Consider the following 25,618-nt stretch of genomic DNA (forward strand, 5'->3'; position numbering starts at 1 on the left):
AGTCCCATATTTATTACTCAGTTTTCTTACAGAACTCATAATTTCAAGACGTTACTTTTATCCTCATTCTAATGCTATGTACTTGGTGGCCCGTAACTTAAACGTTTTTTCCAAATAATCAGCCACCTCTAACTTTGATTTATCCTTATAAGTAGATCCAGAGAAAGGATTTTGTTAACTAATACTGCAAGGTATGGCAGTGCCCTTGTTTCTACCATTAGTAGAAAATGTGTGTTTTAGTTGTAGTTTCTCCAGTAGAGGAAATTAATATACATTGGCTGGAGATAAGAGGGCCTGTCCAGGCCCAGCACAGACTATGGTGAGCTTGTCCAGAGGGGACCAAATCTTTGGCTGTATCCACACCATGCCTTCACACACAGAGCTAACTGGAGAGCTCCTTATAACTGCCACTGACTCTATTAGAGATTCGATAAGATAGATAGCTAATGCACTCTGCTATGCATGTATATTGCTTCCGATACGTTGAATTTGTGAATCCCAGTACTACCTGGAATTTATAGTAGAAAGATACATTCCCCTTTGATTTCCAGTATACTCCTCATAGAATAGAAGTCTTTATGGAATAGGAATAAATTAGGCATCTGCACGGTAAGCTGAGTTCCTAATACTTGAATTTCTGTAAGACTGAAGAATGCCAAGGTGAAAAATCTTCAGACATTCTTGGTGCTGTCTGGAATTTGGTGGTTGGTATTCTGTTAACATTCCTCATTTAGTTACAACTCATGCCAGCTACATCTTCCCATGTCCTTCCCTTTCAACTCAGAGGCGTAACAGCACAACCCTTATATAGCTTTTTCCAAGAATTAGAACTGGCTGCACCGATCACACGTGTGATGTGGGCACTGAGACAGAGCAGAGCCAGTGGCTGGCCGCCTGGCCTGCTTTTTCTGGCCTTCTTGGAAACCGGATCCAGCCAGAAGCTGTGGGTAACCTCCGTGCTGGAATCTAGTCATCAGTCACCACACGCTCCCCCACCAGCCACACATTCTTTGACAGACCATTAGCTGCATGTGTGACTATAATGTTGTTACTGTTTGGGAGATGTTTGCTGGATCCAACAGGAAATCAGTCCTTCCGTTGTTTACCTAAACTGCCATGCTAAAGTATCATGCTCCCTCTGCCTAAGGAAGGAGATGAGGAAGTTAAGAAGAGGGGAGGTAAAGGAAAAGAAGGAAGAAAGCTCTTCTTTGTATTCACAGAGGATACCCCAGGGCAGATATCCTTTTCTACTCCCTGAGGAGGGGCAGCTCTCTTGTGGGGTTGGGATTACTATAGTAATTCTGCCCCATCTACCACCATTCACTTCAGCCTTGCAGCCTTGGTTGTAGAAGTTTACCATCTTTGGGCTTTTCCTTCTTTCCTCCTCCTGCTCATCCGTTAACCTTTCCAGCCCATGATTTACCATGGAGCCTAGGGAGGGAATTGGGAAGCAGTGTGTGCTAAGTCGCTCAGTCATGTCTTACTCCTTGCGACCCTAGGGACTGTAGCCCTCCAGGCTCCTCTATCCGTGGGACTCTCCAGGCACGAATGCTGGGGTGGGTTGCCATGCCCTCCTCCAGGGGATGCGTAAGTAGCACGTGCGCCCCACACGTCTTAAGAAACCAGGTCACTGGGAGTGAAAAGGGGTAGAGTTCATGTGCTGAGAACTGCCAAGAATCACAGCCAGCCTTGCTTTGTAGCAGTCCATAGTGAGCAACCTTTATTGGCGTGAGAGCGTCAGACCTGTGAAGATCATCTCTGCAGTGTGTCCAAGTGGAGACAGGATTAAGAATCACATCCAAGAAGATCATAGCTCTTAACCTCACCTGAGCAAGAGCATATCACAGCCACATCGAGCAGAGATGGTGGCCTTCCCTAGGTTTAATCCTTAACTCAATTAAATCCTCCCCCTTCTGACTTCTCCATAGCCTAGTCTTCACTCTACTAGACCTGTCTTCTTTTTCCTGCAGAGATGAGTGGCCTGTTGGACTGATGCTCTTTCCACTTCAAAAATTTATTCAATGGAAAGTTCAGTCCAGAAACCTGGGGGACTCGACATTTAGGCCAGTCCTGAGATGCACAGTGATCTCGCCTGCTGGATTTATGACAAGTATTTTTCCCTGGCAGAGACCCGGGCAGCAGCTGGGGTCTACACTGCCCCAGTCACCTTTCTTTTGGGCCTTCTCTTGCTGCTCTGCAGGAAGGCTGTATCTGGCCACTTCGGTGAATCCTGCCCTGTCTCAAGCACTCAGGAACTGGTGGTTTGGGCCCATCAGGAGATAAGGGGATGCCTAAGGCCTAAGCCTCCAAGGACATTAGAAACAGCCCATATGTGCAGGAGGATAAAGGTAAGACACTGAAGAACAGACTTGAAGAGCAGCTGAGTTCTAAGTGTGGACAGATCAAGCAAGGCACTCAGTTCACCAGATTCTCTGCCAGGTGTGACTTTGACACAAGCTGTGTCACTCAGAGCTCCTAGCAGAGAGCTGACTCCTCCTCCTGTATTTTGGCCCTCCTCTGAGACATCTGCAAAGCACCATTTAGATGGGGAGCCAGGCCATAGTCTATTCCTAAGGAACTGGTACCTCCTGAACCAGGAGCTCAGGGGCAAGATCCCGGGAAGACCAGGTCTCCTTAGAGGAGAGGAGCTCAGCTGAACAAAGCCTGGAGGCCATAGTCTAGAGACCAGAGGCCCCCAGGGATCAGACCCAGAGCCATCCTGAGGGAGCGGCGCCATTCTGGTTTGGTGATCTTGCCATCTAAAGGCTTCCTGAGCGGGTTCCCGGTGCTTCCTGGCGCTGGCCCCTTTCCCTCTGTGTCAGGGCTCGGTGAAGGGCATGGCTCCAGTAAGCTGAGGTATCTGGTGTGTGGGCAGCAGCTGGGAGCGTGCGGTGACGGCTTCAGATGAGGTTGTTCCTGAGACGCTGCTCCTGCTCCTGGGACAGCTCTGTGTTAGCTCGGTATGAGTCCCCTGTGGACCGAAGGAGGACAGGTAAGTAGCTGACCTCACCAGAGTCCCATCCCCTCACTGACAACTTCACAAACACCAATACATCCTGTCTGGCTTGGCCTTTCCATTGGGTTAGTCATGGGCACGGACAACGACCCGTTTTAGAGAAATGGATGCTGACAGGTGCCTAGCTGCACGAACATGGGAAAGAAGAGGCTATCGAGTGGGAAGGGTTGTGCTGGTCACTCTCCTTGCTCCCTCCCCACATTCATTCTCTATCCTCCTTTGTTCTCTAGGAGCCCTGGAGACCAGAGCCCTGGAGACTGCCTCACCCTGGCTCCCTCCTCTTCTGGCTTCTGGTTGGTTTAGCTCAGTGGGAAGCAACAAGAGACTAGAGGATGGAAGGAGGGAGAGGTTGGGCCATTTCCTCCCCTGTCCTGCAGCAATGGTCTCCTGCGACTCCAGCCCCACCAGCTCCTCCCTCCTCAGCACAAGGGTTCACCTGGCTCCAGGGCAGCCTTTGCCCACTGAAGCCCAAAGTGATAGCAACATTTCCGTCTTCCTTATCCCTGGATATCTCAACATCCTCCTCTCCCTAGTCCTGCTCACACCTTGGGATAGTCCTCTCATTAAGTAACCTCACACTTGCACCTGAGTGCGTCCTCTGTTTCCCAGCAAGGACCCTGGGGGGTCGGAGCTACGTTGTTTCCTTCCTTCCTCGCTCCCCTGGACCCTGTGCAGCCTGCCACCAGTGTTACGGAGCCTCTGCCTCCACGCCGGCAGCCTTAGGTCTCTGGGCTCCAACTCCTAATTCCTCTCCTGTTCCTGTCTTGCTTAATGGCAGCAGAATCTATTCCAGCCACAGTTTTCAAATCCTTAATCCTCACTGTCTTCATCCACTGTCAGAGTTATCTTTTGAAAACATAAATCTGATTTTCTTGCATCCTTGACTGAAATTTGTTATTGGTTTCCAGAAGTCCACAGGATAAAGTCCATTCTCTTAGCAGGAACCATCATAACCCTCCCTGCAAAGAACACTAGTGGGCTTGGGTACACAGCCCTATTTTACAATAGAGAGGACTTCTGAGTGGAAATTTCTTCACCGTCTTAAAGCTGGAATGTGGTGGAACTGGATTTGGTGCCCAGTGAAACCTGAGGCCAAATGCTATGCTCTTTCTCCTGCTCCTCCCCTCTGACTTCAGTCTCCTCTCTGATATCAGCACAAATGTCCCTTCCTCTGGGGAACCTTGGGCTTCCCAGGTGGAGCTAGTGGTCAAGAACCCGCCTGCCAATGCAGGAGACGTAAGAGATGTGGGTTCGATCCCTGGGTTGGGAAGATCCCCTGGAGGAGGAAATGACAACTCATTCCAGTATTCTTCCCTGGAGAATCCTATGGACAGAGGAGCCTGGCAGGTTATTGTCCATAGGCTTGTAAAGAGTCAGACACGACTGAAACAACTTAGCACTGGGGAATCCTGACTGGCCCCCAGGCTGCTACTCAGAAAGCTCTCTGCTTGCTCAGCCTCAGTTCACAGTGGTTTGGGGTGCTCAGTAGGACTGGGGTATCCATCTGCATGTTTGCTTACCCTACTTGACACTCAGCTCTGCATTTTACTCCTATTTAATTTCCCAGAGCCTGGCACAGTGTTCGACACAGAGATAGGTCTTAACCCACGTTTGTCAACTAAATGAATGGGTCTGCTCCTCCCCCTGTGTGCAAAATGTGGGTGTGAATGCACAGCCCCACAGCAAATGCAAGCATTTAAAGGTTGAAGACAGAGGAACTGCTACCTTTCTTTATGGGCAAGCGGGGCAACCACCTCCTTGCTCTGGGGTGTATCTGCCCCCACTGGATCATTGCATCTTTGTCTGAAACTACCAGTTCTGCAAGCGTCCAGAGCCCTATTGTCCATGTAAGCAGGGATCACAGCTGGAGGTAGCAGCACAGATCTAGGGGACTTTTACATTTGCCTGTGAGGCAGCCAGCCTGGGATGGAGACAACTAAGATCCTATGAAATGAAAGGGAATAGTAACAGACTGGAAAAGGGAAATCCTGACTCGGCTTGAAGTAACGAGATTCCAGAACAGACGGGAGACTGCATTTTCAATCTGAACAACCTTTAGGATAAAGAGGGTCGTGGAAGTAGTTAGTGGGTGAGGTGGGTGAAGTCTGTTCTGGAAATCTACCTTCTATGAAGCTGTCAAAGGACATTCATCTCTGTTCCATCCCCAGCCTGTACATGCACACTCTGCTTGTATGCAGGGATGCGGAGGGTCTTCCAGCACCCCAGGCTCGCGTGGGGATGGCCGCATACACGCACACTCTGCTTGCACGCAGGGATGCTGAGGGTGTTCCAGCACCCCAGGCTCTTGTGGGGATGGCCGCATAGTGGCCCGCAGGTACCTGTGTGGCAGTTGTGCAGCCAGACCCGTTGCCCGTCGTACTTGCAGCGGCACCGCATCATGTTGTTTGAGAAATCTGACTCTGCCACCTCGAACTTGGGGTTCACGACCACCTGGAGTGAGAGAAGCATGGGCTAAAAACAGGCAATTTGGCTTCTGTGATGATAACCTTTACATTTCATGCAGTCTTGGCGAGGTGTGTTGGTATTCCTCATTAATCCTTACAATCACTCCAGGAAGTAGGCATTAATGTCTTTTTTTTTTTTTTTACAGATGGGGACTGAGTTTTGACTTGCCCATTGTTCCTTGACTCAGGACTCAAACATAGGTCCTGGATCCTGATTTTTTTTCCTCTACAGCGTAGCCCCTTCAAGTGCCAGACATGTCAGAGATTCTATTTATAAAGCTCTTCCTTCATTTGACCTCAGAGAGCTTTCAGAACATCCGAAAGAAATGGAGAAGCCCCCTTACCTGGAAGATGTAATCCCCAGGGCCCACATCGGTGATATCCACCCACTGGCAATCAATGTCATGTCGGTAGGTGTCCCAGCAGCCAACGGTCACTCCCTGTTCCCCAAAGTTGGCACACGCATAGCGCCTTTGCATTCCTGTAAGGGAGGGTACTGGTGGTGACTGAGGCTCTCAATAGGCGCTCGGGACAAAGTACCTGTTAGGTCTTTCACACCCTTCAACGTTTAATCCTCATACCAGCCTTGCCAATTGACTGCAGTCAGACTAGGGACCTGAGCTTCCTAACGATCCTGCCTATCAGAGCCAGGAGTCCTACTGACCACGAATCCAGCCCTGTACCAAAGTCCATCTGTGACAGAGATCATTTATTTGGATGCTCTAGTGAAAATTCCTGTTGGCCTAGGAAATGTGAATGGAAGATTGCAGCCCTCTATGCTAATTCACTTGTCCATCCAACCTGGTGTTTCACCATGCCCTTTCTAAGGGCTACGAACTATGGATATGCAAATAGGAATCAAACAATCCGGATCAGCGGAAGTGAAACAGGTCAGCAACTATTATCCAAAAAAAGCGTTAAGTATTTTAAAAGTGGTACACAGTACACTGGGCTTCCCAGGCGGCTCGGTGGTAAAGAATCTGCCTTCCAATACAGAAGATGTGAGTTTGATTCCTGGCTGGAGAAGATCCCCTGGAGAAGGAAACAGCAACCCACTCCAGTATTCTTGCCTGGGAAATCCTATGGACAGAGGAGGCTGGTGGGCTACAGTCCATGGAAATAGTCTGACACCACTTCATGACTAAACAATAATATACAATATGCTGGGAATGCAGAGGAAGTAGAGAAGGTAAGAAATTCATCTTTATTTGTTTTTTGGCTGTGCAACGCAGCTTGTAGGATCTTAGTTCCCCAACCAGGGACTGAAGCCAGGAATGAAAGTACAGAGTCCTAACCACTGGACAGCTAGGGAATTCCCGGAAATTTGTCTTTTTGAATTGCCTTGAGTGCTGACTATTGCCAAGCCCCAGTCTCCAGATGCCTAAGGCTGTTGAGCAGGACAGAGGGGTCCTGACCCCAGGGGGGCCGGGGGAGGATATGCAGACAGGGGACCACATACCTGTGGGGCAGTTTGTGTCCTCTAGGCAGAAGCTGGCCTTGTGCCCCTCAGCCACCTTGGAGCCGTTGAGAGTGAGGAGGTCGTAGTGGGTGAAGACCTCAATGCTGTGGTAGTGCCTGCGGAAGAGGCAGGGCTGTCAGCATGGCAGCAGCAGGAGAGGAGCCGGCAGGGAGGACGGAGGCACCAGGCCCCATCATTACCCAGAGAGGAGCGTTATAATAGCAGGGCAGTGCCCTTCTCCCTCCCAAACCCAAGATTAGTATGACCCTACTCTCCTGGCACTCCTGCCAGGCAGCCAGACACAGCTGCCCCCATCCCGCAGGGTCTCAGCCAGGTGAGGAGAGGTCAAAGCTCCAGGAGATGCTGCCTGACTACGAGGCCAGAGTCCTGCAGGTGGAAGGAAGGGACACGACCAGAGACTAGCCCAGGAGCGGAGCTGCGGAGCGTGGAGGGACGCTAATGCTGCTCCCTGCCAGCCTGGGCCCAGATGGCTACCATTGTTTCCAGTCCAGTTCTAATGACAACTCCGTCCATGCTACAGGGAAAGATGCTTATTATCTCAGCGAAGTCGAGTCCCAAAGTCACTGCCCGCTCCTCTCAGCTTTCCACACCCACGGCTATATGAAGGAAAAAAAAAACAAAACAAAACACCCTTTTCCATTCTGCCTTTGTTGTAGACAACGTTTCTCCTTCTGTCCGGGCTGGAAGCTGCTGATAGGAAAGAATGCTCATTGTCCCCTTCCAGCACCAGCAGCATTTCCTTGCTCCTCCTTGGGGGCCTCGCTTTGCTGCTGCAGAAATCAACCAGCTTTTTCTGCAGAGCTAGCATCCTGGACGGGATGGCTATTTTGGGTCTCCAGGTTTCTAGGAGTCCCCATTTCACCTGGCCGTTAAAGACAAGGCTTAAGGCCCCCAGAGAAATATCCTTCTAACAGAGACCAGCTCTGCTGGTGAGGACCACTCCATAGGATACCACAGGGCAGGTAAGAGAGCAATGGAAAGGCCAGGTGATGCTCAGGATTCCTCACTGCCTCCTGGAGGCAGGGCTGACAGCATGTCTAGGAAGGAAGGCTCTTTCCCTGAGCTCACACCCACCCCTCCCAGGAAGGGCCAGACTGGTTGGGTATCCGCACCCTGGTTTTGGCCCCCTAAGGGCTGAGGCCCGAGCAGGCGCTCACCTGTGGCACTGGTGCCAAATCCAGCCGTGGCGCCCCATCTTGGGACGGAAGTCGGCCCGGCCCAGGTTGTGGATCTGTGAGGAGAAGCGCAGCAGACGCCGGTGTCCGTAGGGCCAGTCCATGCGGTCAGCGGACTGAGACAGGCAGTTCTCTTCGTGGGCGCAGTACAGCAGGCTGAGCGGGCGGTCCTCCAGGTAGGCCGTCTCCTGTACCAGCTGGGCGTTCATCACGAGGTCTGGGGCACCTGGGCACCGTGGAGACACCAAGGTGAGGGAGGTAGCCGGTTTTGCTCTCCGGCCTAGGGGACAGGCTTGCCTCCAGATTGAGTGCTTTTGGAGGAACCAGGAGAGTAGGGCGGTTTAGGAGTCAGAAGATTTCCCTGGTGACTCAGACGGTAAAGTGTCTGTCTGCAATGCAGAAGACCTGGGTTTGATCCCTGGGTAGATCCCCTGGAGAAGGGAATGGCAACCTATGTTGGTATTCTTGCCTGGGAAATTTCACAGACAGAGAAGCCTGGTGGGCTACAGTTCATGGGGTCGCGAAGAGTTGGGTACAACTGAAGCGACTTAGCACGCAGCACGCATTAGGAGTCAGGAGATGTGAGTTCTCCTAACAGGAGAGATCTATCACGTTAAGCTGGGAGGCTGCTAGCGTCACAGTGGAGCTTGCTGGCTTCATAGCTAGACTACCTGGGTTCCTGTCTTGGCTTAATTTCTGTCTGCACCACTAAGGGGAATTGCTTATCCTTTCGTCTATCATTTTCCGCATGTGTAAGATGCAAATAATGAATAATATGAGTGTGATAGTACCTGTAACGTGCTGAGATCATGGTGTGGCCGTGGCAAGCACACAGTGATGGAAGCCAGCATTACTTTTGTAGAGTATACCTTTGCCTATAAGCCTGGCTCATATAACCTCTCAGAAGCTCTGCGGATGCCAGGCTTGTCACCTCAGTTCTTTTTCTGAGCCTCAGTTCTTGCAGTGTGAGAGGGAGAGGGCTGGAGATTGCAAGAGTTCATCTCTGAACCTGCTCCTGGGCTCTGGTGTTCTGGGCCATTCTACTACATTTTCTGAGACTATACTTCCTCCAGGGCTCCTCTTCTACTCTGATGGCCACCGTGGGTGTTCACACCGGGACACTGCATGCCCTGGTGCATGGAGTCCACCGTGCTGGAGCCTGCATCTCCACAGGCTGCTCAGAGCCTCTCCAGTTCCCTTCCGGTCACAGGGAAGCCACTGTGCCGTCACCGCGGTCCCTTGTGTGTGAGTGCAGAAATGTGGAGATCCACAGCTTTTGCCTTGTACCATCGAGAGAGAAAACTGCCAATTCTCAATGCTCGTTCATGCAAAAACTGGGTTACAGTTTAGATTTGGGGCAGAGCCATCGCTGACAATGGTGAGACGGGAACACGGGTTTATTTTCAGTGAATGGGCATCAGGGTGGGAGCTGGTTTGCTGGATGATGTCTGCACTATCACTAAATGCTCTTGGAATGCCTGAGGTATATTTTGGAGACGGACAAGGGTATGCCCATGGGCACACCCTAGAATTTCTGAGGGAAAGGAGTGCTTTCAGAGAGAAGAAGAGACGGTAAAGGCAAGAAAGAAATGAGAAAAATCACAGAGGAGAGATGGGGACGACCACAGGGATGGTGCATTGGCTGCTTGTGCTCAGCCGTTGTGAAGTATCAAGTGAATTCAGAAGGAAAGCTGCCCCTCCATCGAGGGGCACAGGGTCCCAGGAGAGGAGAGAGGGGGGAGCCGGCCCCCAGTATGCTGGGAGCTGTGGCTGGAGGCCCACTTGGAAACCCCATCACCCTGCAGGGGAGGATGTGCTGTAAAGGCTGGTGCTCTTCCAATGGGCGCTGATCAGAGTGAAAGCCCTAAGCTTGCTGACAGAGCTGAAGGATGTCTTGGCATTGCAGCCTGGCTGGGAAGAAGGTCATGCGGCCACTTGGGTTGGTGGCAGCCTGCAGCCTCTGGACTGGATAGAGTTCTTGGCCCAGACCTGGTTGGCATATGTCACACAAAGGCTGCTACCATAAGAATCTGGGGGTGTGGGTAGATGGATGCCTCAAAATGGTCTTGACCTAAAATAAAGCCTTTTGGGTAAATCCCACAGCTCATTGTAAGGCCCATGTGTCCTCACATTTCTATACTCTCTACAACAGCTTTCAAATTCTTTTCTTACTACAAACTACAGTAAGAAATATGTTAATATTTTATGTTGTGATGTGCATGCATGCTTAGTCGCTCAGTTGCATCTGACTCTTTGAAACCCCTGGACTGTAGCCCGCCAGGCTCCTCTGTCCATGAGATTTCCCAGGCAAAAATACTGCGGTGAGTTGCCATGCCCTTCTCTAGGAAGAAAGATCCTTGCTGGATCTTCCTGACCCAGGGACTGGACTCGAGTCTCCCACTGTACTGGCAGGTGGATTCTTTACCACTGAGCCACCTGGGAAGCCCTAGGTTGTGACACACAGACATAATATCAAGAGAAAAATACTATCCTTACTAAATGTAACATGTTGTTGCTGTTGTTTGGTCATGACACAAACACTGAAAAACACCGTTGTGTATCCTCACATTGCAGGTACTGTCTTAATTCTTACATTAACTCCATGAGCGGGGCACAGCTTGTTTCCCCACGTGGCAGGTGACCTGGCCACACGTGGCAATGACAGAGCTGGTGCTCCACATCCAGCCCTCCCTCCACTCCCAACCCTGGGGCCTTGGAGCTGGAACCAGTTCTCAGGGCCCTCCCTGAGACGGGATGGGAGTTGCAGGCTTGGCAACCCAGAGAAGCCACGTTTACCCATCCACGGGCCCTCCCGTGACTCACTGTCTGTGCAGGAGACTCCGGCTGAGAAGCGCCCCGTGCCGTGGGAGCAGTGCACTGGCCCGTGCCTCTGACACTGCTGCAGGGCCAGCTCTGTGCCTGAGCAATGCACCCCGCTCATGACCACTTCTCTGGCTCCCGGCGTCCCCTGCCAGTACCAGGTGTCCTAAGGAAACAGCCAGCATCCCCCAGTCAGGGCTGAGACATGCTCTTAGAGTCACCTGACTCCATTTGAGGCTTGGACCCCGGCCAACCACGCTCACCCAGCTGTGCTCAGCCTCGGCCTGAAAATCTTTAGTGGTGCCACTTTGGACCCCTCTGGTATTAGAAACGCCTTCCATGTATGAGGGCAAAATCCACTGCTGTGGCTTCCACCACTGGCCTTGCTCCCATCACTCTCCCTGACTGCAGCCCTCAGCTGTTTGAAGACGATGGTGCTGGTCCATGCCTGTCCGCTCAGACCTGTCCCATTTCCTTAGCTGTTCTTCATACAACCCTACACAGCCGGTTGTGCTCAGGGTTGAGCCCAGTTCTCCAGGGTGAAGGGTGCCCAGTACTGCCAGGCAGGCCACTGTGGGCGAAGCTGAAGCAGTTTCTCCATAGCAGCCTTGCCCCAGGCCTCTTGATTTCGTTTCCTTGATATCTTTTGAATCTATCCACCTGTCTCCCTCAGGACTTCCATTAGCCCCGTCCAAGCCAGCAACATTCTCAGCTGGGCACCTGCAATAGTGTGCTCCTCTGTATTCACAGTAATCCCCACCCCAACAGTTTGCCAAATAGCAAGAAGAAATCTTTAAAAAAAATCTGCCTTGCGGGCTTTGAACAGTCTTGCTCCTGCCTCCTCTTCCACCCTCGCACTTCACACCGATTGATCACTCTAGAAGCCACACTCCACCCCTGATTTCCTCAACCAAGTCAAGTGTCCTCTGGCCACAGGGTCTTCACATGGGCTCTTTACTCCTCCCCCACCTCATCTGGCTTATGTCTGCTCATCTCTCCTGCAGATACAGCTGTGTGCCCGTTGTATGAACACTTCAGGAAAAACTGCCTCCCCCACGTGACTGTGTGGGGACGGATTGCTCCATGAGGCAGGAACTGTGTCTTGTTCACCACAGGATCGCCAGCACCCAGCATTCACTGGTGCATAGTTTCACTCATAACTAACTGTTGAATGAATGAATGAAGGGTCAGCAGCTTTAGCATGGCAGAGACCTACCTTGATGGCATGGCTGGCAAAGCCCAGGCCAAGCTGTCGACAGGCCACCATGGCTTCGCTGAGGCCCCAGTGGTCACTGCACACGGCCCCCCAGCGCTGGACGCCGTTCACCTCCACCTGCACCTCCACCACCCCCTCCTCGGGGCTTCGCCCACCAGCCAGACGCACCTGCAATGGTCAGGGGTGTGTGAGGAGCAGGGCCAGTTTAGGAGGGGCAGAGCGTGGGGCTGCTGGCTGGGAGACCTGTCCGGGCCAGCTCGCCACGCAGCCCTGGACATGACACTCCCCTTCTCTGGGTTGCTCTCCTCTGTAAAGTGAGGACATTTTACTGGATAGTCCCTAAAGTCCCTGCCCGCTTGAGAAAGTGGACTCAGAGCGCCTGCGCCCAGGCCTTGCCTTCCATCTACCTGCAATCCTGCCACTGATGATGACTCGCCAACTGCCAAGTGCTTTCATATCTGTCGTCACATTCACAGTGACCCTCCGGGACAGCTGACCCCATTTTACAGAAGAGAACAAGGTCAGAGACAAGAGAGACTCGCCCGCAATCCACGTTAGCATGATGCTTGAACTCTGACCACTCCCTGGTGCTGACACCCTGCAGCCCTCTGCCCATGGGTCGCTTCTCTCTCAACTTCACAGCGGACCTGAGGGGGTGGGGCAGGCGAGCCCATCTGCCTGAAGAGTCAGTCCCCTTGAGCCTCTGCCATCTCTGAAGGCCAAAGCCTGGCCCTAAGGGGAAGCAGGCCAGGCCAGGGGAGACTCACAGAGGAGAGGGAAGTCCAGGCTGGCTCCAGGCAGGCTCTGGGGCCCAGAGCTCTAGTGGCCTCTCATAAACCCTCCCCACCGGCTGAATGCAGTGTCCGGGGCTATCTCAGGGCTGCCCAGCCCTGGGCTCACCTGGTCCTGGAAGCCCATGTTAGGGATGTTGCATCTCACGGCAGCATCATTGTCATGTTGGCAACCATTCTGGGAGCCTTCCAGGGAAGGGCAATCGCTGAGGGTCCGCTCATATCCCCTGCAGCGTACTTCACTCAGGTGGATGGGCCCCAGCGCTACAAGCAGGGAGCAGGGAGAAAGGCCGTGTGAGGCTCCATCTTGGCAGCCTCACCCCTACGGCAGCTGCCCTGGCCCCCAGCACCCTGGGACCTCCAGGGCATGGACCAGCAGCACACCCAGGCTCTCCCACCCCACCCCAGGCCTCCTCACTCACCCTGGCCCAGCTGGGCCCCAAAGAGGGCCTCCCGAGCAGAGCCGAAGCCGAGTTGGCGGCACACGACGCTGGCGGAGATGAGGTTCCATCCATGGTCACAGACGGTGCCCCACTGGCGGTTCATGAGCACCTCCACCCGGCCCTCACCCACCTGGGCCCCCGAGCGGAGGCGCACCTTCATCTCCTGCTGGGAGAACACCCGGCTTCAGGGAGGGTGAGGAGGAGGCGGGCATAGGGGCTGCGCCCCTTCAGTTCAGGCAGGGCCAAGGACTGGCGTCCTAGTCTCATCTCTGACTCCTGAAGCCATTGCCTTGAATAAGTCGTTCTCCTCAATGCTCTCCCCCTTCCTCAGTAACAAAGAACCACCACAATAATAATAGTAATAACAAATTCATAAATTGTTACGTAATAACAGTAACAATAAATGTAATAACAAATTCCAGCCTCGGGAGTTGGGGTTCCTGGGCTTCACAACCTGCCACCTAATCACTAGACAAGTCCCTTCCTCTCACCCAGCCTCACTGATGCTCTGTCCTTCGGGGCTGAACCTACAGCAACACTTCCCCAGCAGATCTGTGAAATGATTTTAGAGACCTGCGGGCGCGTGGTGTTAATGAAACGCTTGGTGGGGAAGTCATTTCTGTTAATTCTCTCCCATCCCTTCCTGCACCGTGAGGAGACCCTCTCACGTGCAGACGTCGGCCTGCAACGCCTCCCGAGCTCTTGGTCTTTGCTTTTTATAACGAGGGCCAGGCTCGGGCTCAATACCTTAGACCCTCAATGGGATGCAGCTACAGTGTAATTACACTTTTTATAGTTACCTTCTATTCCTGGCCAGTGATGTCAGCTTTCCATTTATGGTAGGGTTATAAATGGGCCCTTTTAAATAAATCCCAAAGTTCAACCATTCTGGGACTTGCTCTCCTCCTGGTCTGAACCAATGTCCCCTTGATGAGGGGTTCACCCCCCTTCTCCCCTGACTCTCCTGGAGAGTCCCCTCCCACCAGTCAGTCCCTCCCCATGGAGCAGGGTCCTGTGAGTGGGGCCTGGGCCTCCAGGCCTGCGGGCAGGGCCCTGGGGACCCACCTCTGCCCTGGACTCCTTGCGCCCTGGCTTCGCCTTCGGAGGACGGAAGCGGGGCCCTGCCACACAGCTGACCACAGCATGCATGCCACCCGGGCAGGCTGGCCGCAGCTTGCCCTGGGCTGGCGCCACCTGCACCTGGCAGTTGGCCATGTGGGGCTCTGTGCCCAGGCAGTTGACACGGTGGATCCAGAAGGAATTCTTCTTCGTTAGGCTCTTCAGTCTGGAAGACAAGCTAGACTGAGGGCGGAGAAGGGGTGCTCAGGACTCTGGGAGGCAAGGCACCGGGGAGGGGAGAGGGGCCTGGAGGAGGGGAAGGGGGAGGAAGGAGGCCCTTCATGCCACCTCGTTTGCACCCTCCCATGAGGGCACTACTCCTTACCTAGAGTTGGGGTCCTTCATCTTTGAATCCCAGACTTTCCTGGAGGGGAGCAAACAGGTGGGGAGTGGAGTGAGTGCAGAAGTCCCAGCCCTGTCACCCTGGCTCCTCAGAGCTGTGCTTGACTTTGCACTAGACTTCACAGTTGGCACACTTGTTCACAAATCTTATTTCAATGCTGAGCTTCGCCACAGTCTGAGAGGGTGGCTGCTCCACAGATAAAGACAATCTCCACTTCTTAGCGAGGGAAAGCAGGGCCCAGCAAGGTCCCTTGACTAAACCCAAAGTTGGGTCCTCTCTGCACTGGGCTGCCCAGGGCAGGAGGCTCCAAGCTTGCCCTTTCCCCAGTCTATTTGAAGGGCAGCCTTTAGGGAGCAACCCCATGATAAGGGGCCCAGGCAATAGTCCTCTGGGGACAAGTGGAAGTTGAAGGCCTTTCTGCTGGGGGCTGCCCACCCAGAGATACTGAGGCTATAATCAGGGCTGCCTTCCTCATGGGTGGTAGGCAAGTCAGCCAGGCCCAGATGTGCAATTATCAGGCAGCAGGGAGTCAGGGACCCAGACCCCAGTCATGCCCAAGGATAGAGCCACGTGGCTGGTCTTGGAAACTAGGGTCAGCTAAGCCAGAGACACAGAGAAGAACAACTGACTGGGGATGGGTAAGGGTAGATGACTCATGTCCTGTGGGAGATGAGAAACATACGAAGCGCTCACTGATCAGAGCGGGTAGAACCCTGACTGGTAATCATTTACAGGCTGATGCAATCTTGTGACAGCTCTGTCACATTTCTGACAGAATTTTTTTATGTCTCCTCTCCCAAATGCCTCCCCACCCCATGCCTGGCTTACACGCAACCCAATCAGAACCTGGCTTAGATCCGAATTGAGGAAATTCGTTGGGTCAGGGTTCAGAGAATTCCCTGCGGATTGGATGACTGAGGCCTGGATGCCCTACCAAGGACTTGAAGCCTGTTATCAGCAAAGCTTAGACTGGAACCCGCACCATCTGTCCTTGTGGGCAGCACTGTATCTTTACTGCTGCTAAGTCGCTTCAGTCGTGTCCGACTCTGTGCAACCCCATAGACGGCAGCCCACCAGGCTCCCCCGTCCCTGGGATTCTCCAGGCAAGAACACTGGAGTGGGTTGCCATTTCCTTCTCCAATGCATGAAAGTGAAAAGTGAAAGTGAAGTCGCTCAGTCGTGTCTGACTCTTAGCGACCCCATGGACTGCAGCCTACCAGGCTCCTCCACCCATGGGATTTTCCAGGCAAGACTACTGGAGTGGGGTGCCATTACTCAGGTCTAATTTTCTAATCAGGAACACGGTTTTACATACCCCACTCCAGTACTCTTGCCTGGAGAATCCCATGGACCGAGAAGCCTGATAGGTTGCAGTCCATGGGGTCGCTGAGGGTCGGACACGACTGAGTGACTTCACTTTCACTTTTCACTTTCATGCATTGGAGAAGGAAATGGCAACCCACTCCAGTGTTCTTGCCTGGAGAATCCCAGGGACGGGGGAGCCTGGTGGGCTGCCGTCTATGGGGTCGCACAGAGTCGGACACGACTGACGTGACTTAGCAGCAGCAGCACATTTCATTTTGGGAGTATTCTGTGCTACAGTCAATTCTTTCTATCTGATTCTCAAGTACAATGTTTATTTTCTGACTTTTTCTAGGAGTTTCCCAGGGGCTGAAAATTCATCTTCACTCTTAATTATTGAGAGATCTATAATCCCAGAAATCCAGGGACATTCCTTGGCTGGGCCTCTTTCCCTCCCAATCCCAACACCCACTGAATGTCCTCCTATAGACCCCACTCCTGCCAGTCTCACTGCAGTCTGCAAGGTCCCAAACATATGCACACACACACACACACATGCATGTGCACACACACGCATGTACACACGTGCACAGAAATACGCGGGCGCACACACACATACATGCGCATGCATGTGCACACACACTCAGCCCCTGCCCCACAACCCCGCCTCCTGCACAGCCCTCCTACCTGTGGTGGTGCCTCCTACCTGTAGTGGTGGCTGTCGACAGGTGCCTCGCTGGGGAAGCCCAGCATGCCGCACACCACCCTGCTGTTGTTCCTGGTCCAGCCCTGGTCACACACCTGCCGCCAGTGGCCCTCGTACTTCACCTCCACGGCTCCCTCGGTCACCGGGCTCTGCCGCTTGGCGCTGGCGAGGATGGGCTTGAGCCGCACCTCCTCCAGCCGCCGGTCCTGTGGGATGTGTAGTCTCCATAGGCCCCAGGAGTCCTGCTCCTGCTGAGCCTGCTGCAGGTCTTCACATAGGAAAGCTGGGGCTCGGAGCACTTAGAGATCATGCCACCCAGCACCCTCATTGGACGGGCTGGAAACGGAGGCTCAGAGATGGGGAGGCAGGGGCCGAGGGCCACACAGTGGGTTTGAGGCAGAAGCTCGGTTTGTTTAGGGTCCTTTCCTGAACCCCAGAGAGGACCAAGCAGATCCACACCCTCCCTGGGCTCAGGATGGGAGCCTTTGGAGTTTGGGAGGCTTCCATCGGGCACAGGGGGACCTTCTTCATAGCACCCTGGGGAGGACAGAGGATGGACACCGACTGGCTGCTTGAGACCACAGCAGGATCCTTTGGTCCTTGAGCCCTCCCACCCTAGCCCTGAATGACTTAGACCAGTGCAGAGCCGCCTGTCATGGCCGCCCCAGTCAGTGGGCCTGGGCCAGCTGTCCTCAAGCTGAGTCTACCCGGCAGCAGAGGGTAAGAGTCAGAGACCTGCCCTGCCTGCCCCTGTTGTTTGGCTTGAGCTGTTTTTAGCTCCGGTTTGTTTGTGCCCGGAAGACACAGCAATTGTGGCCGGGCCTTGTGGGTGAGGCAACCCCCTACCCTCTCATGGGGAGCAGCTTCAGTGATTCCCGGCAGGCCCAGCCTCGAGTCCCTGCCCTCCCGCCTCAGGCTGGGGCCCTGTCCGTGCACCTGCTCCAAGCCACAAGCAGGTGTCGGGGCCCCAGGGGCACTTCCCAGCCTGCCCTCTGCTCCCTTTCCTCTCCCTCCTCCTCCTGGCTCATCACCTGGAGGCCCTCCATTCCCTGACCACGCCCTCAGCTCAGGCAAGGGCCTGAACAGCCTCCTCACCTGGGGCCCGAGGGCATTGGAGACCCTCTCAGAAACGGAGCCACGGTGGCGCTGGGGATTGCATACCACCCCGACGTCCTCTGAGTGAGTGCAGTCACTGACACCCCAGCCGTTAGACCCACACTGGTCCAGGGAGCTCTCGGTGCCCACACAGTGCACATTGTCCAGCCAGATGGGTCCTGTGGGGGGAGGATGAGTGATGCTTGGGGACAGGCACAGAGAGCTAAGTCATGGGCTCTGCCTCCTGGATAGGACCCCACTTTCCTCTCCCAAAATCTGAGTGGGAAATGGGGGTGGGAGAGAGGAGTTGGTTCTCCTGGGAGCTTGGTATCTACAAACCTGCCTACTGCCTCCTCTCAGAATCAGATCCCAACGAATCTGCTTTAGGAAAATGCCAGGTAGAGGTCTAGCAATTAGGTCTATCTGTTCCCTCATTCATCCATCTAGTCTTCACCCATCAGCATTTGCTGAGCACCTATTGTGTGTGATTGGCTTCCTTGGTGGCTCAGCAGTAAAGAATCTGCTTGTAATGCAAGAGACGCAGGAGACGTGGGTTCCATCCCTGGGTCGGGAAGATGCCCTGGAGGAGGGCATAGCAACCCACTTCAGTATTCTTACCTGGAGAATCCCCATGGATAGAGGGGCCTGGGGGGCTACAGTCCATAGGGTCACAGAGAGTCGGACACGACTGAAAGGACCGCACACATTTTATCATGAGTCTACCACGTGGTAAGTGCTCAATAAACATGACTGGAATGAATGCATGCACACATGTAATCGCTATGTTCAAAGAGCTTAGAGTTGAGTGCTAGTGATGGTGGCAGTGGTGGTGGCCTCGCTGCAAATGAGAATGCCAGGGTAGGGCAGGTCGTGTGAGCTGGGTACTAAAGGATAAGTGGGGGTCTCATCTGCTCTGTTGGAGTCTAAGGGAGCCCACCCCCGAGAGAAGCCCATGGCCATCCCCCTGTCATTCTGCAGGGCAGCAGCAGTTACTCACCCTCCCCTGAGCCATACTTGGCGCTGTGGGCCCAGGTCAAGGCACCCTCAAAGCCTAGCTGGCGGCAGGCCACTGTGGCCTCCTGAAGGGCGAAGTCGTCATCACACACGGTGCCCCACTGGCCCTGGTGCAGCACCTCCAGGCGGCCCTCCTCCGGCCCGCTGCCAGGACCCACCAGCCGTAGCTTCATGGTGCCCAGTGACTGTGGCCTGCTGGGAGGGGCCTGGCCCAGCAGCAGGAGCAACGGGAGCAGGGGGAGGGCGGCTGGTAGGAACCACATTATGGTGACTTCAAGGGCAGCTGGAGTCACGGCACCTGGGGAACAAGTAAACATGACAGTCATCACCTCTGACCTCAGGCCTCTTCTGCTGGCAGAGACAAAGGACAGCCTGGGCCCTTCCAAGTGTGCGTATGTGTGTGTGTGTTGGGGTGTTGGGGTGTGTGTGTGTGTGGTGGCACAGATTGAGTCTGGGCTCTGAGATTAGTCCATCTGGCTCAAACCCAGCATTCCTTGGCTGTAAATTTAGTTTTCCTGAATCTCAGTCTCCTCATCTGTAAGGTGAGGGTAGTAATCCTTACCTCCCAGTGTTGTTTTGAGTGTTGAATAAAACACTGATAAAGGGCTTATCATGAGCCTACCACATGGTAAGTGCTCAAAAAAGAGCTGTTTTTGATGTAGTCTCCTATGGAGGAAGGGGCTTCCCAGATGGCACTAGTGGTAAAGCCTACCAGTGCAGGAGATGTAAGAGATGTGGGTTCAGTCCCTGGGTCGGTAAGATCCCCTGGAGAAAGGAATGGCTACCCACTCCAGTATTCTTGCCTGGATAATCCCATGGACAGAGGAGCCTGGCAGGCTTCAGTCCACGGGGCCACAAAGACTTGGACACAATTGAGCGACTGAGCATATGCATGTAGCAAGGGGGGTCCGTAAGGGCTAGACTATTCAAGCTGGAGGAGGTATAGGATATTTGGTTCAACCTCCTGACTCCAGAAATAAGGAATTAGGACCTAGAGAGTTTAAGAGACTTGTCCAAACCACACAGCAAGCTCCACCTCTAGGAGGCGCATGACTTGTACACTGAGTCAACAAACATTTTTGGAATATTTGCTTCAGGCCAATGATCAGGCCAGGTGCTGGGACAAAGAAGTCATGTCAAACACTACTCTCTGCCCTAATGAAGCTCAGAGATGAGGAGTCAGGGAAGGCTTTCAGAGAAGGGACATTTAAACAGGGCCTTGTTGGATGAATAAGAGTTCTCCTCCATGGGAAAGGGGAAAGAATAGGGAAGAAAGAGGGAAAGAGGTGAGTCTGTGCAAGAGCAGGGAGTGACCTTTCTTAATCCTGTACTGCAGTATCAGTGACTTGGAGGGGACCAAGGTGGAGGGACATGCTGGGGCCAGAAGATCAAGGGCTGTGTGCACCATGTGGAGCATCTGCCCTTCATCCAGTAGGAAGTGAGGGGTCATGGGAGCATTTGAGGCAGTGACCAGACATGGGAGAGGGCCCCCATGCCCAGGAGGCTATGGTCAGATGTTCTTTGGGTCCCCACAGGGGACGAGTTGGGGGCTGGTCCTCCCTGCCTCATATGTTAGCAGCCTCGGTCCTAGTAGCAAGGTTGGGAGGAGCACAGAGAACAGTTATGCCCAGCTGCAGCTGTCAGAGTCTGCAGCCACCAGTGTTGAAGCTCCTGCACGGCCAGCTCTATCGCTGATGGGCAGCCAAGGCCGGCCCAGAGGAGCGGATGGACAAAGTTTGGGTCCTTGGCCACTTCTTTAGTGCTTGAGTCTTAAAGGGGCTCTTTCTGGGGAGAGTCCCCCTTCTTCCATGGCCATTGCTCTTCCTGGGGGTGGAATTCCATAGCTGGGAATTCTCAGTAGGGAGGGTCTTACGGGGCCTCCTGCCCCTTCCTTCCCCACAAGCTAGTTTCTGGCTGAGAATCAGTCCTTATTCCTTCCTGCACCCAGCCCCATCTCCTTTAGCCACCAAGCCTCCTGCTTTGGCCAGCCCAGTGTCGGGGGCAGTAGGCACCTAGAAATGCACAAAAGAGCTCAAGAATGAAGCTCCACGGGAACGGGGACTTTGTGTTGCACCCCCAGGGCCCAGAATAGTGCCAGGTATGTAGCTGGCACCCTGTAAGTATCTGCAGATTTGAGGATGCAAGGCGGCATAGCAAGGAGAAGGCAATGGCACCCCACTCCAGTACTCTGGCCTGGAAAATCTCATGGACAGAGGAGCCTGGTAGGCTGCAGCCCATGGGATCGCTAAGAGTTGGACACGACTAAGCAACTTCCCTTTCACTTTTCACTTTCATACATTGGAGAAGGAAATGGCAACCCACTCCAGTGTTCTTGCCTGGAGAATCCCAGGGATGGGGGAGCCTGGTGGGCTGCTGTCTATGGGGTTGCACAGAGTCGGACACAACTGAAGCGACTTAGCAGCAGCAGTAGGCGGCGTAGCACAGTGCTTAGGTAAGCAGACTGGGGGTGAGGTGCCTGTGTTCACATCCCACCTCCACTGGCTGGTTTCTGGGTGGTCCTGGGCAAATTATTTAGTTCCTCCATGCCACAACTTACCCCTCTGTAAAATGGGGATGGGATTCTTGTGAAGATCAAATGCATGAGTACATGTCAAACCCTTAGAAGAGCAACTCTCAATGGTTAGTTAGCTATTATTAACAGCAACTGAAACAGCTATACTATAGAACCCTTGTCTAGGTTGGTCCCAGCCCCTCCCTGGACAAAGAAGGTCTGGAGGGGGTGGCCCCAACTCCACAGTGAGTCCCCGGTACCGATACCCTTCTTTTCCATACTTCTTCCGACACAGACTTGAGCACCTTTTTCTTCACTCAGGAGCAGGTGGGGGTCCCCATTGGCTGTCACCACATGCAGAGTGCTCTCCGCTGCCTGGGATGCCCCACTCCCTCGTCCGTGTACCCCTAAGGAGGAGGTGGCCAGCTAGGGACTGAGCCAAACCAAAATCACCATGGGAGAATTGAGCTCCGGGCCCTCCAGCTGTTACGTCCCAGAGGTCACACTGGGTCTGGCCTAAAAGATGACCATGCTCCCCGACAGCAGGAGTCAGGATTGCCTCATTTTGCCACCAAATCATGTGACACGAATCAGAGGCTCTCTTCTCTCTGAGATGCAGGTGCAGCCCCTCTAAAATGACAGGGAGGCACTGGACATGCTGTGGGCCAGCGGTGGGCTGGGCAGGCCTGTTGTGTGACTGACATCCCTAGAGTACTGGAGGCCGCATGAAAGGCTGTGGGCAGCCCTGGGCCAACAGGCTCCCTCCCCTCCAAGGAGCCTCTGCGGGAAAAGGGGCGGGCCTCTGCTGAAGGACCCTGGGTGCTAGAGCAGCTCCCTCCCATGAAAGCCCCCCAGGAGGTGGATGGGCAGTAGCAGGAACTGAGTCAAAAAAGGGAGAGTCCAGCCTTCCTGCCCACTGCAGTTGCCTCTGCAGCTTTTGCTCACATCACACTTGTCTACTCACGTTCCCCAAAACACATCCTCTGTTTCCTAGTCTCCAAGCCTTTGCTCTCATTGTTCCTTCTCCCTGGAGTACCCTTTCCCTCTAGCTCAGATTGTTAAATTCCTACACATCTTTCCATACCCAGTTCAAAGGCTACCCCTCCATTAAGCGCCCCCCACCCTGCCCAGACCCCAAAACTTCCTAGCACTCGGTGTCTTTGCTTCCTGTCCCCACAACCCAGAGGACTGAGCGCTGAGCACAGAGAAGAGGACCAGGCTGAAAAGCCTCTTCAGAGAAGGAAGCAGCCTCCAAAGTGGCAGTGCTTTTCCCAAGTGAAGGAGAGAGAGGGTCAGAAGGAGGAGAAGGAAGGCTGAGAAGGAGAGGAGGTTAACAATAAGCTATCATGATTATTATACATTAAAAAATATTTATTGAACACATCTCCACTTGACAGATGAGAAGATGAGACCCTGGGATGCTAAGTAACTTGCTCAGGCAGGATTCAAACCCAGGCATCATGGTTCCAGAGCTGGGCTCTCAAAGAAGGATGAACATGGAAGGAGGCAGAGGAGGGAAAGGAGGCAGGGAGATGAATGAAATTCCACCCCGCTGCTGGTTGATTTATGATCCAGCCGTGGTGTGAGGGCACTGGGCTGGTTGCCAGTGCTGAGTGCAACCAAGTGACAGATCCAGGATCCTGCCAGCTTGAAGGAGACAGGCACCTGAACCAGGTGCTGCCAGGGGCCCCTGGCACCTGGCTTGACCTGGCCCTGCTAGGGGGACTGAAAGTGTCCCAGGGTATTGAGGAGAGAGCACTGGGGTGGTATCCTGGTGGGAACCAGCCTTGGGAATCACTAGAAGCTTCTTCTCTAGCTCTCTGGGGAGGGGGTGAGCCCCCCTCCCCCCTCCCCCGCCCCAGCCCTGATATCCTCCCTGGGACCACTGGCTGTGGCGGCCTGACACAGTGCAGAGGAATGTCCACGTGTTCCGGCATAGGGCCTGTGAGTTTGAAGCCCTCTGCTACCTTTCACCTCTCCCTTCCAATCTCCAGCCCTGGGCAAACCCCTGGGCCACCCCAGCACACTCAGTTTTGGTCTGTTTCCTCCCAGAGTCCGGCTGCACTCTGCCTCTGTGTCCCTTAAGTCACAGGAGAGACATCTGAGCCCACCTGCCCCTTCTCCTGCCCCGCCCCCAAACCGGGGAGAGAAGGCCAGAGAAATGCTTGGACTACACGCAGCGTGTCCACAAACAAGACACGCAGGCACCCGAGGCCGCAATGCACCACCCAGTGAGGGCCTTGGGCCAAGCTCCCCAACTTGGACACTTCCACTGGCAACAGGTTGGTGAGCGACTAGGGGGCTAGGCTCACTGTCCAGGGGACCCCCATCCCTCCCATTCCCAGCTTTCAGGAACCCTCAGAGACTTGCAGACCCCCCAGAGAGACAGAAGTCAGGCAGACAGGACAGCTAGAGACAGACCTGGCCAGGCACCAGGCAGGGGCTCACCGGCTGGAGCGCGAAGTTGCGGGGCTGGGACCTGGACTCCGCGGCCAAGCAGCGCTAACCGGCCTCCTGGGCGCCTGGGGGCCCTTTTATCCGGCTGCGGCCCGCGGCGCCCCCACCCCGCCCGCCGCGGAGGAGGCCCGCAGGCCCCGCCCCCGGGCGGACCTGGGCTCTGCGGGAGCCCCGCCCGGCCCGTCGGCCCCTCCGAGGGCTCGGCGAGTCCCGACCCCGGACGCGATCCAGGGCGGCCCGGCGCCCGCTGGCCTGGGAAAGCCCGGGGTCGCGAAAGTTGAGGGGGTCGAGGGGCAGCTGTTTTCCGTAGAGGGAACTGGCACGCTGCAGCAGGAGAGACTGTGGGAGGATCGGAGTTCCCGGGGAAGGACGGCGGCGCAGCGCCAGCGGGCGGCCGAATCCCGCTGTGGCCTCGTGAGTCCCCGTCGGAGGACTCACAGCTTCCTTCTCTGCAAACCGGGTGGTACACACAACCCCAGGGCTGACCTGGGAATTATGTTCAGTGGATCTCGAAGGGCCGAGTCCTGCCAGCTTGGTTACTTAGGACAACGCAGATTCCCTTCTGCAGGGACCAGCAAGGGGCCCAGGCGACTCAGTGCTAATTAGGTCCGGGATGGTGTGGTGCAGGTGTGCTGTCTTTGGAGTAACAGGCGGTCCTCTTCATTGCCCTGCACCCTCTGAGTTTATTGAGTACTACCGGGGCATGAGGCCTCTGTTCTCCCCATTGTACAGTTGGGAATACTGAGCCCCAGGAGATAGGACTTGCTCCCTAGCATAGTAAACTGTAATGGAGAAAACTTCAGTTCTCCATTACAACCCCTTACAGAGTTGAATGAGGATGTTCTGGCCCTTGGGGAACGGGGGGAGCGTGTGTGGAGGGTGGGGTCGGGGGAGTCTGTGAAATAAGACAAAAGTAGGAGAGGTCAACAGAGGGGAGTCCCATAAGCCTCCTTGGGTACCCAGATACCTGACTCATAGCCCCTTTCGTCCCAATTTCTTTCCCCCAGTTCTGGTTCCTCCCCGTGCCTCGTCTGTCCTCCCCTGTCGCCCCGTCTGTAAAACAGGCCGAGTTCCAACCTCCCAGCTTCCTCCCAAGGCCAGATCAGTACAGCCTGATCCTGCAACTCCCCACCCTACAACTTTGCCTGACTATCTTCCAAAGGCTCATTCATTCAGCAAATCTTTATTGATTTTCTCCTACTTTCTAGACAGGGGGCCAGAGTGTTAGACATTGCTGGGGGTGGATGGGAGGGGCTTTCCAGTCTGGTCTGGAGGCAGATGTGTAAACAAACACTGCTATAAGGCAGATTGTGATAAGGGCTAGGTTGGGGAGGTAGACTTATTTGATTTCTGGGTGACATCCAGGTCACACCAACCTGGCCACTGGAGGACTACTGTTCACCCCTGGCTACCCCAGCCCCAGATGTCCCCCCAATGGCCCTGCCCCACCCCAACTGGGCCCAAAGAATTCCCTGTGATGAATCAACAGGAAAGAATGTTCCCAGCCTTGGGTCAGTGGCAGCAGTAGCGGGCCAACCCCTCCCCCAGGGACAATGAGGCAGCTGTGGGCTGGAGTGCCAGGTATGCCCTGGCCCCCTCCCCATGCCTAGCCACCTCTCATGCGGAGCCAGGAACAACACGGAAAGCTCAGAAAACATGGGCTC

At 54.3% G+C, this 25,618-nt stretch overlaps 1 protein-coding gene across 2 annotated transcripts; it reads right to left on the minus strand.

Moving 5' to 3' along the window:
• Positions 1–1,693: 1,693 nt before the first annotated feature.
• Positions 1,694–24,090, minus strand: LOXL4 (lysyl oxidase like 4). 2 transcript variants are annotated; one of them, XM_019953118.2, is made up of 15 exons: positions 23,946–24,090; positions 18,969–19,283; positions 17,972–18,150; positions 16,877–17,082; positions 14,851–14,889; positions 14,472–14,691; positions 13,386–13,569; positions 13,073–13,227; positions 12,173–12,340; positions 10,960–11,122; positions 8,119–8,362; positions 6,941–7,056; positions 5,826–5,962; positions 5,356–5,467; positions 1,694–2,971 (listed from the first exon to the last, which is right to left on the minus strand). In XM_019953118.2, the coding sequence occupies exons 2-15, from the start codon at positions 19,246–19,248 to the stop codon at positions 2,901–2,903; spliced, it is 2,274 nt and encodes a 757-aa protein (XP_019808677.2). In that variant the 5' UTR covers positions 19,249–19,283; positions 23,946–24,090; the 3' UTR covers positions 1,694–2,900. The 2 variants fall into 2 exon arrangements, with proteins under 2 accessions (XP_019808677.2, XP_019808676.2); XM_019953117.2 differs by having other exon boundaries at positions 23,919–24,075.
• Positions 24,091–25,618: the final 1,528 nt, after the last annotated feature.

The sequence above is a fragment of the Bos indicus genome, chromosome 26 (assembly GCF_029378745.1).
Source record: "Bos indicus isolate NIAB-ARS_2022 breed Sahiwal x Tharparkar chromosome 26, NIAB-ARS_B.indTharparkar_mat_pri_1.0, whole genome shotgun sequence".
Taxonomy (NCBI): Eukaryota; Metazoa; Chordata; class Mammalia; order Artiodactyla; family Bovidae; genus Bos; species Bos indicus.

Excerpts from the sequence above, each read along its gene's own strand:
- LOXL4 (XM_019953118.2), bottom strand. The coding sequence starts at position 19,248 with ATGTGGTTCCTACCAGCCGCCCTCCCCCTGCTCCCGTTGCTCCTGCTG. Across the intron at positions 18,151-18,968 it reads CAAGTATGGCTCAGGGGAGG|GACCCATCTGGCTGGACAAT; the intron begins GTGAGTAACTGC and ends CTCCCCCCACAG. Across the intron at positions 11,123-12,172 it reads TTGCCAGCCATGCCATCAAG|GACACCTGGTACTGGCAGGG; the intron begins GTAGGTCTCTGC and ends CTGTTTCCTTAG.